The sequence below is a fragment of the Mytilus trossulus genome, chromosome 13 (genome assembly GCF_036588685.1).
Source record: "Mytilus trossulus isolate FHL-02 chromosome 13, PNRI_Mtr1.1.1.hap1, whole genome shotgun sequence".
NCBI classification, from domain to species: Eukaryota; Metazoa; Mollusca; class Bivalvia; order Mytilida; family Mytilidae; genus Mytilus; species Mytilus trossulus.
This window is the reverse complement of record NC_086385.1, coordinates 31,381,408-31,392,024: the sequence shown is the minus strand read 5'-3', so window position 1 is coordinate 31,392,024 and position 10,617 is coordinate 31,381,408. Positions and strand designations below refer to the sequence as shown.

The window sequence follows — 10,617 nt, the reverse complement described above, 5'->3', positions numbered from 1 at the left end:
AGATCAACCCTTTATTCATTTCAATCCCTCCAAACCGCTACCACAAGACAATAAGGTTGTATGTGCGTTTCAGAAAATATGTTAAAAAATCGTAAACATTTCGGCACCATCAATTAATTTTAACAATTATAGATCTTTACTTTTAAAACGAAAGCAATACAGGTGCGTTTGACCCTCACCGTTATGTTTGTGTATGTTCGTTTGCAAATGCAAATGCTCGTGTTTTTGTCTAACAGCACTCTAAGCGTGCAATTTCTTTAATAGCAGTAATATGTTTTTAGTAAAATGTCAAGAGAATCTTATATTTCTGGTGAGACTTTTGCATCTTTACATACGGTCTAAATGAGGTACTATTTACATTTGAAGTAAACATATATGTTATACATATACAATTAACGGTAGCAATGTAGGTTTTATAGTTTTGTATTTACAAATAAATTAACCAAGGCCATAATTCCATATTAAAGAACCTCTACATACATTGATTATATGACAACACGGAAAATGGTATAATTTATCAAAATGAATCGTGATATTTCTTACTAATATGATATTATATTTTGTTTTCAACAAATAAAAGTTATTTGTTGAATAATCCATGACAGGTGCTTTAAAAAAAGATGACTGTATCAGCAGTCAATCAGAAATACCCCTTGAAGTTTCACATTTCGGATCTTTCAAAATCAAGTTTGACATCTGATATTATCGCAAAAAGGTGAGACGAACATGTTTTCAAGACGTATGAGACGTTGTACGACTTGCCTCATACACTCGTAGGTGAAATACCAATGAATTGGATAAAACAGGATCATTCATTCCCTCAAAAAATTAGATTATCCCGGGTTGAAAAGCATGCTAATATTTCCTCTGCGATAGTCATGATAATATAAAACTGGATTTAACTTGTTTAGCCGTAATAAAATGGATTGCATTGTGCGGGGTCTTCATCATTTTTCGCCTACGCTTCTAATCATAATGTTAGTCATTGAAAATGATCTTCTTCTTTTCCACGTAGGAATAGACTTATCATAACTCTGTTAAAAAACGCGTAACTTATATTTTAACTCTATATTCTTGAAAGTGTGTAAAGTCAATGATTCTATGTTTATATTGTTAGCTGTTGATTGGTATTTATTAGACAATTTATTTTATCAGTCATAGAGTAAAAATAATTGAAAACATTACTTAGTGATTACAAATGACATTCCCAATTTCCTTTCTCAATTTTATTGTTGTCTTTTTCTTATTTGCCATTCCAATGAGTTTAATAACATGTCTTTTCCGACAGCTGTTAGCATTCTTCTATTGTTATAAATTAGCATCAAGGCCTTTCATGTTTGTTTTTTTCTAAACTTAATTGTTGTAACTTAGGCCGTTAGTGTACTAGTATGACATGTTTCACGGTTTACATGGTGGGCTAATTATTGGTGCCTATACCGTATTCATTTTTTTCTTAAATTGTTTAAGGTCACTCGGTAACCTATACATTACATTGTTTTTGAAAGTTTTTGGTCTCTATTAACACAAAGTGCTATTTTTATTTGTCTAGATTCAATGAGGAAACATTCATGTTTTTACAAAATATTTGATCTAATTATAGAAGTCTCAAATTACTGACTCACAATTTTGGTCTATCATGATCTGAAATAAAATGTGTGACCGAAATATGCATATTCATCTTTATAGTGCTATACTCTTCCTCTTTGTGCAAGTTTGAAGAGATACTTCAGACTAGTACAGACAAACTCTAAATATTTTTTTCTAGATTTTTGAATGTGTCACTATTTATTAAAAAGTCTCATATCCATTACACTTCATATTCAAATAGGTATTGGATTACTCTCGGTATGGTTTACCTTGTCAGTTACAATAAATCTAAAATTATGGTTTACCTTGTCAGTAACAATAAATCTAAAAAAGTTTCGAACAAAATTAGAAAACACGGTATATAAATCAATTTGTCATTAAGATATAAAAAAAATATTATTTATCTTTCGGCTTTTCACCGATTCTTACAGTCATTTTAGTGTTCATTAGACAGTGTTCATTTGGTTTTATAAATACTGATAAAACCACCATAGTCGTTGAAGACTAACAGTTCTCTTGTTTCATTGTTGTAAGATAAACCAGTCGGTTCATTGATACCATCGTCTGCTGACAAAACGATGTCATGTTTCTGTCCATCATTAGATATTCTATGTATGTTGTTTGATAACCATCCTGATACATACACGTCCCCATGGTCATCTACAGCTACACCAATACCAGTTGTCAGGTCAGGACTGTTGTATATCTCACGTTCTTTTCCATCCAAAGAAACTAAGAATACTTTCTCACTACTACCGTCAGTACAATACACATCACCATCCTGACTGGCACAGATTTGATAAGCATCAAACGTTGTTTTTATTACTTTAAAAACTTTACCATTGATATCCATTATAGTTAGAGTGTGAGATTTATTTTTTACCCAGATCTTATCCTTTACACTGGTTATTCCATCACAGAATCCTTTAACTTGAATTCTCCTTCCAGGCTTCAATGTTGTCAGGTCTATTATCTGGATACCTGCACCACCATCCGATACTACAGCATGGTTTTTGTCATATAAGCTTATTTCAAATGGTTTATAATCCAAATCAATCACGTTGGAATTAGATCCATCAAGTTTACAAACGAAAAGATGTTTCCCCTTGGGGTGACACAGGAGTAACCTATTATCAGAAATAAAGCATCCACTACTGATATTTACTTCATTTCCTAATTTCGTGGTCTGGAATGAATGTGTCGGTGATAACTTTCTTTCATCTCTAACGGGAACATTACATTGTTTGTCTATATCTAGTGCAGGTTTTGGTACTTGGACATTTTCAACCGTTATTTTACCCAAGTCAGGGATAAGTTTCTTAATTTTCGATTCAGATTCTGAAGGATAAAATGTTAGTATCGGAACAGTAGCTGCTTTGATTTCTCTGATTTGTAATTCTTTCTGGTAGATTTTTGCATCGAGAAATTTTACCACCTGGAATAAATGAGATTCTGATGTGTGTTGCTTCAGTGAATTAAGATCACGTTTCCATGTAGACAGCGAGTCTGAGCTAGATTGTATGCTATTTCTGTTTCGGGTAACACTCTCAGTACAATTTTTATACTTAGAATCAATATCTTCATGTATTTCTGCTTCTAAAGTATCTAAATGAGCAATGACTTTCCGTTTGATGTCAGACACCCTTGTCTTTATTTTGGTACGACTTTCTTCCAAATCTACAAGTGTTTTCTCACTTTGACTCCGTCTGTTCTCTGCAACTTGACATAGGTTTAAAATCCTTCTCTCTAGATCAGAAATAGCGGTACCATCTTTTACGCCTCTAGCAGCTTTTTCAATTGAAATGATAGACTTGCAATTCTGATGTGATACCGGAACACATGATACGCAGACTACTTTGTCATGTTGACAGCAGTAAGGCAAATCTAGGAGACTATTCGGATAGATTGTACAATCAACTTCTTGTGGCAAACAACTAGGAGACGCCTATCCGGACAGATTGTACAATCAAACTTATTGTGGCACACAACTAGGAGACCATCAGGACAGAATGTACAATCAAAACGTCTTGCGGCACACAACTAGGAGATTATCCGGACAGATTGTACAATCTAAACTTCTTGTGGCAAAAAACTATGAGACTATCAGGACAGATTGTACAATCAAAAATTCTTGCGGCACACAACTAGGAGACTATCCGGACAGAATGTACAATCAGTCTTCTTGCGACACACAACTAAGAGACTATCCGGACATATTGTACAATCAAAACTTCTTGTGGCACACAACTAGAAGACTATCCAGACAGAATGTACAATCAAAACTTATTGTGGCATACAACTAGAAGACTATCCGGACAGAATGTACAATCAATCTTCTTGCGACACACAACTAGGAGATTATCCGGACAGATTATACTACCAAAACTTCTTGTGACACACAAATAAGAGACTATCCGGACATATTGTACAATCAAAACTTCGTGTGGCACACAACTAGGAGACTATCTGGACATAATGTACAATCAAAACTTCTTACGGCACAAAACTAGGAAGTTATCCTGACAGATTGTACAATCAAAACTTCTTGCGGTACACAAATAGGAGACTATAGGGACAGAATGTACAATCAAAACTTCTTGTGGCATACAACTAGAAGACTATCCGGACAGAATGTACAATCAATCTTCTTGCGACACACAACTAGGAGATTATCCGGACAGAATATACTACCAAAACTTCTTGTGACACACAAATAGGAGACTATCCGGACATATTGTACAATCAAAACTTCTTGCGGCACACAACTAGGAGACTATACGGACAGAATGTACCATCAAAACTTCGTGTTGCACACAACTAGGAGACTATCCGGACATAATATACAATCAAAACCTCTTGTGACACACAAATAGGAGAATCTCCAGACAGATTGTACAATCAAATATTCTTGTGGCACACAACTAGGAGACTATCTGGACAGAATGTACAATCCAAACTTCTTGCGGCACATAACTAGAAGACTATCCTGACAGATTGTACAATCAAAACTTCTTGCGTTTCACAAATAGGAGACTATGCAGACAGAATGTACAATCAAAATTTCTTGTGGCACACAACTAGGAGACTATTCGGACAGAATGTATAATCAAAACTTCTTACGGCACACAACGAGGAGACTTTCCGGACAGAATGTAAAGTCAATCTTCATGCGACACACAACTAAGAGACTATCCGGACAGAATGTACAACCAAAACGTCTTGTGGCACACAACTAGAAGACTATCCAGACAGAATGTACAATCAAAACTTCTTGTGGCACACAACAAGAAGACTATCCGGACAGAATGTAGAGTCAAAAATTTTTGCAGCACACATCTAGGAGACTATCCGGACAGAATGTACCATCAAAATCTCTTGTGGCATACAACTAGGAGATTATCCGGACATATTGTACAATCAAAACTTATTGTGGCACACAACTAGGAGACTATCTGGACAAAATGTACAATCAAATCTCTTGCGGCACAAAACTAGGAACTTATCCTGACAGATTGTACAATCAAAACTTCTTGCGGTACACAAATAGGAGACTATGCGGACAGAATGTACAATCAAAACTTCTGATTGCATACCAATAGGAGACTATCCGGACAAAATGTACAGTCAAAACTTCTTGCTGGACACAACTAGGAGACTATCAGGACAGAATGTATCATCTAAACTTCTTGTTGCACACAATTAGGAGACTATCTGGACATAATGTACAATCAAAACCTTTTGTGACACACAAATAGGAGACTATCCAGACAGATTGTACAATCAAAACTTCTTGTGGCACACAACTAGGAGACTATCTAGACAGAATGTAAAATCAAAACTTCTTGCGGCACATAACTAGAAGACTATCCTGACAGATTGTACAATCAAAACTTCTTGCGTTTCACAAATAGGAGACTATGCGGACAGAATGTACAATTTAAATTCTTGTGGCACACAACTAGGAGACTAATGGGACAGAATATATAATCAAAACTTCTTACGGCACACAACTAGGAGACTATCCGGACAGAATCTACAATCAAAACTTCTTGCGGCACACAACTAGGGAACTATCCAGACAGAATTTACTATCAAAATACATTTACACACTCACGTTACTGATCCTAGTGGGACAATTTTTTATGTGAAATCCTAATTTATTCACCATCACTACCGTCATATATAATGTGGGTGTGAATTCTGCCTTGTAGGGGCATTAGCCTGCTCTTTTTTAAATCTACAAGGATGTAACACGGGTTAGCTATTTATTGTCCCCTCCCTTCCGTTTCCACAAGACCATAATCGCAATTGCCGTCAAGGCAGGACCGAACATCAGACCCTGCAATTATATCCCCGGAGCGAGGATCAAACCAGGAACCTTTGCGTTAGTAGTCCGATGCACTAGCCACTACACCAAATTGTTTTGATGAACTATTAAAATTTTTATTAATTGTTTCATTATACATCAATATACATGTGTATGCACACTTACTTCAATAACACTTAACATCATACAATTTTAAATACTTGTATTTCAAGACGAACGTGACTTTAGATACTTATACAAAAAATACATATTTTATATAACAATGTCAATGCTTACACTTTGGGATGAAAGGCATAGAACTAACTTAGTTAAGATTTGTTCCGAACAGACGAATGTTTTTACACATTCTACGATAAATCAGTACTACGATTATATATCTTTACATTATTGGTAATATCCATATGTCGCATATCAACCCTGATTTCTCGAACAGCTTCTAAATGTTCTAATTACAACGCGGTTAGAAATACGTTTGAAAAATTCATTATCTTATATTCCATTTGCCAATTACCAAATTGAATTTGATTCTGTTATTACCCAAATTTGAAACAAGTTGCTTCCCTTGTCAATCGTAGACTGGTTGTAGATGTATACAGTACAAAAACAGACTGCTGTCTATGCAAAGCATTAATAACTGAAAGTGATTTACATGTTTAAGCGTTATAACAGATTGTTAATGAAAAATAATAATTAGTATTAAAAATGATAAACGAAACAAACGATTACACGAATAAAAATATTTGCGTACAGATAAATATGTTTGTTTTCACTCTTTCTTCATAGTCAGTGGAAGGGTGTATCCCTTCTAAGAGAAACAACTCGTATAAGGAATTTCTAATAGCAAGGTTATAAGTTAAGGGTTATAGTTTATTAAAGATCAAAAAGAGCAGTTGAATTTTCAAAGTTTTCTCTAAATGCATGTGCACGATTTTCTATTGTTTGTAATGACCAAGCCCTACGTATTTTAATCATTTACAGACAACAAAAATACGTGCAATTAAAAATTATCCAATAATACACATTTTAAACATGTTAATTAGTACTATCATGATGATCTTTACAACCAGAGTGAAGGTATAACAATTTATATATATATTATATATACTTGATCTTTGAGATGATAGCTCCTATAGTATTTTTTTGTATTTGTGTCTTTCGTTTTTGTTAATGTGCTTTGTCTTTATGCCTTTTTCTTTTTCTTTGTTGACATATATATTTTCGTTTTTATAGTGATTAAGATTATTATACAATGTTGACTGTTGTACCCCTGTATTGACATTTATACCTATTGTGTATATATGTTTTATTCACACATTGTTGTCAGTATATGGAATGTTTATGCGACTGTCATACAAGTAATAGGTTTAGCTGGCTATAAAACCAGGTTCAATCCACTCATTTTCTACATCAGATAATGCATTATTACGTCACGAATATGACTGTTGTTATCCATTCGTTTGATGAGTTTGAGTTGTTTTTGTCATTTGATTGGGGACTTTCCGTTTTGGATTTACCTCGGACTTCGGTATTTTTGTTGTAGTACTTTTTAGCACTATTCACTCTTTTTTGAAAAGGTATAATAAGGTACTAAGTGTATTTAATAAATCTGATACCCATTTGGAGCTTGTTCGGCAATAACCAATGATAATTAAAGTTGGTCCAATCGAAACAAGTACCATGAAAATTAATTTAGCCTTTTGTTCTGTTCAGTAGTTCTTCATAGTCAGTGGAAATGTATATCATTCTAAGAGAAACAACTCACAAAAATGATCAATAATTACAAGGTAAAAAACGGAATGGGCAAATTGACTATTATAGATCAACAAAAGCAGCTAAGTGTTCAACATTTTCATTCTATCCTTGCGCACGATTTACTATTGTGTGCAATGGCGAAACCCTTTATAAGTAACCATTTACTGATAACTGTTATTCGAGTAATCTTAACCTTAAAAATTAAAACTCAAGAATACAAAAGTATCATGATAATCTTTACAATGCGACAATGACTTTTAGTATTTGAAGTACAGTGAAGGTATGACTAATTTTAATGTTCCTACCGTAGTATATACTGAGATCCAGTTTATATTACGGCAGGAAGATTAAAACTATTTCGCCCTTATTGAAAAGATATGACAGGATACTGTATTTAGTTATTCTAATGTTCGTTAGTCAGTAACATATGTTTCTACCTATTATCTATGTGTGTTTTATTCTCATGTTATTGTCAATATAATGGAACTTGTTGCGACTATCATACAAGTGAGAGGATTAGCTAGCTATAAACCAGGTTAAATTCAGAATTTTCTACACAAGAAAATGCCTGTCTCAATTTAAGGATATGACAATTGTTATCCATTCGTTTGATGTGTTTGAGCTGTTTTCGCACAATTTATGCATTTGAGTTAACTTTTAAACGATTTACGTCTTAAATGGAAGAGGCCGCATTTGTGTTCATTCTTGATATGTAAATAGAAGTTTTATTTGATGATAATACATAACATATAAAAAGGTTGAGACTGAACACTAGTGCGGCCACTTTCATATATGACCCCAAAAAACCTGAAAAGTGACTTATTATGGCATATTTGATAGATTTTCATATTTAAACTTGAATTAGAGTGTCTTTAATGAATAAATCAGTTCAAATCTTTCACGTTAACTAATTAAATTGACTGAAGTAGAATCAGCCCTAATTGGACCTTCTCCTTCAATGATTACCAAATCGTCCTTATATAATATTTGGTAGAATTTGTTAGCCCAACTATCTGAAAGTAACATTTGGTATCACAAGTCAAAAGATCTTAGTACATGGAAGTTAACAATAACATATCATTGTACTACTTTCAAAAATGGGTAAACGTAAACAATTAAGTACACCGGCCTATGAGGAATGAACACGCACACAGACTGAATTACCTTTGATAATGTTAGCCACAACGTTCCCACTAACAGAACCATCATCACCATTTTTTGCCCGGAGGAAGGTGGCCCCATACTCGGCGTTGTTTATCATGAGTTTGGTAGAATGTTCCTCGGAATAAACTCGGGTTACCCATATGAACACATACATCCCACTCGTTGGTTAGTGCGGTGAAGATTCCAGTCACGTAGTTGTACCGATTTCCAACATTGGTAACATAGACGCTCTGAAAAATGATAGACGTGTAGTTTATACAAGAATGTGGATCATTTACCTCGTACACTATCATTCGAGTATGCGGTCATCAGCCAACAATTATCCATTAAAAAGATAGGAACTAGGCATTCGGGCTTACTTAGCAATAGTTAAGTGAGGATTTGCGAAAAAAATTGTGGATAAATACCTGTCTGCATCGAAACTAAAAAAATACAAACCGTATGATATCGTTATTTTTTAGTTATTTTGAATATCATTAAGGCTTCCCTCCTTTTCAATTGTTACAATTATTCTGAGGGTGAACCATAACAAAGATCAGAAAAACAAATCCCTAGTTAAGCCCGAGTTATGCCTCTTTGTGCGACGAATATCAAATTTTAAACTAAAACTTTAAAAAAATAAAAAATCTCATAATTTAAATCTTCATAGTGTCATTATATTTCTGTTTTTTTTTATTACACTTAAAAATAATTGTATTATGTACTATAACAAACATGTAGTTTTAAGTCTTTAACTGACAGTTACATTCCATATCGGAATATTAAAAATGCAGGTGTTCAAACCTTCAGAGTTTCCGAGAAATTGCATTTGTTCTAGGATTATTCATTTCTTTGTCCGATCCATCTACAATGCCACTTTTATGATCCGTATTTTATTGGTCATCCACATTTTCGTGTTGAGAAATATTACTGTGTTTCACGCGATACTCCTGCGGATCGAAACGTTGCCTAACACAATTATGTTCAATCACTTTAAAACGGCCTTCCAGTTTCCGACGATATTCTTTGTCAGTTTTCTTATCGGCTATTTAATCTTGAATAATGGTTCTTTGGATAGAGACTGTTTTTTTGAGGTCAGAAATACTAGCAATTTGTTGCTGAACGTTATTGTCTAATTTCTGTACGGTCTCTCGCAATTTTAACATTTCTTTATAAATGATTTTCAAATCAATTTCGTCGTTTTCCAAGTTTCCGTATTTATCTCTCATAAAATGTTTCGATAAGAATCAACCTTGTAAATGAACTACAAATGTATAACTCATATCTCTAGTTTTCAGTTAAGGGGAACAGGAAAATACCTATCAAGATATTGAAAATAAACATAAATGAAATGAAACAGGACAATTGCTAAAGTTTTCAACCTACACAGATGAATAAAATGATATGTGGGATATACCGTATAGCGGATTATTTTTGCTTGAGAAAATTTCGGGATTTTCATTAAATAAGGTGTACGAAATATTTTATCGGTTATAAATTTGGCGGATTCAAACTTTTATCAATACTTTTGCATGAGCAGTTTTAAATTTGCGGAATTGTTTTTGCCGCTTTTGTTGTTCCGCGAGAAATATGCGAAAATTTGAAACCCGCGACAATAACCTGCTGAACGGTACGTCTAAGGGACAGCAACCGCACAAAGAAAATAACTACAAAATGTAAGACAACAACTATATCTGGGATCGTCTCAAACAAAGAAAGTTGTAAATAGTTTGTCAAGCTCTGAGTCGTCCGAGTCGATACATGAAAACATTTAAAACTCATTAAGGAGTTACTGTTCGTTTTACTGG

General features: G+C 33.9%; 1 protein-coding gene across 1 annotated transcript; it reads right to left on the bottom strand.

Moving 5' to 3' along the window:
• Positions 1-2,044: 2,044 nt before the first annotated feature.
• Positions 2,045-8,881, bottom strand: LOC134694263 (uncharacterized). The gene is made up of 2 exons (XM_063555266.1): positions 8,831-8,881; positions 2,045-3,532 (listed from the first exon to the last, which is right to left on the bottom strand). The coding sequence occupies exons 1-2, from the start codon at positions 8,879-8,881 to the stop codon at positions 2,045-2,047; spliced, it is 1,539 nt and encodes a 512-aa protein (XP_063411336.1).
• Between the last annotated feature and the right edge of the window lie 1,736 nt (positions 8,882-10,617).

Bases quoted from the DNA above. Each gene is read 5' to 3' on its own strand.
- LOC134694263 (XM_063555266.1), bottom strand. From the start codon at position 8,881: ATGGTGATGATGGTTCTGTTAGTGGGAACGTTGTGGCTAACATTATCA. The intron at 3,533-8,830 runs GTAATTCAGTCT...CTGTCCGGATAG, and splicing joins TGTGGCTAACATTATCAAAG to GCGTCTCCTAGTTGTTTGCC.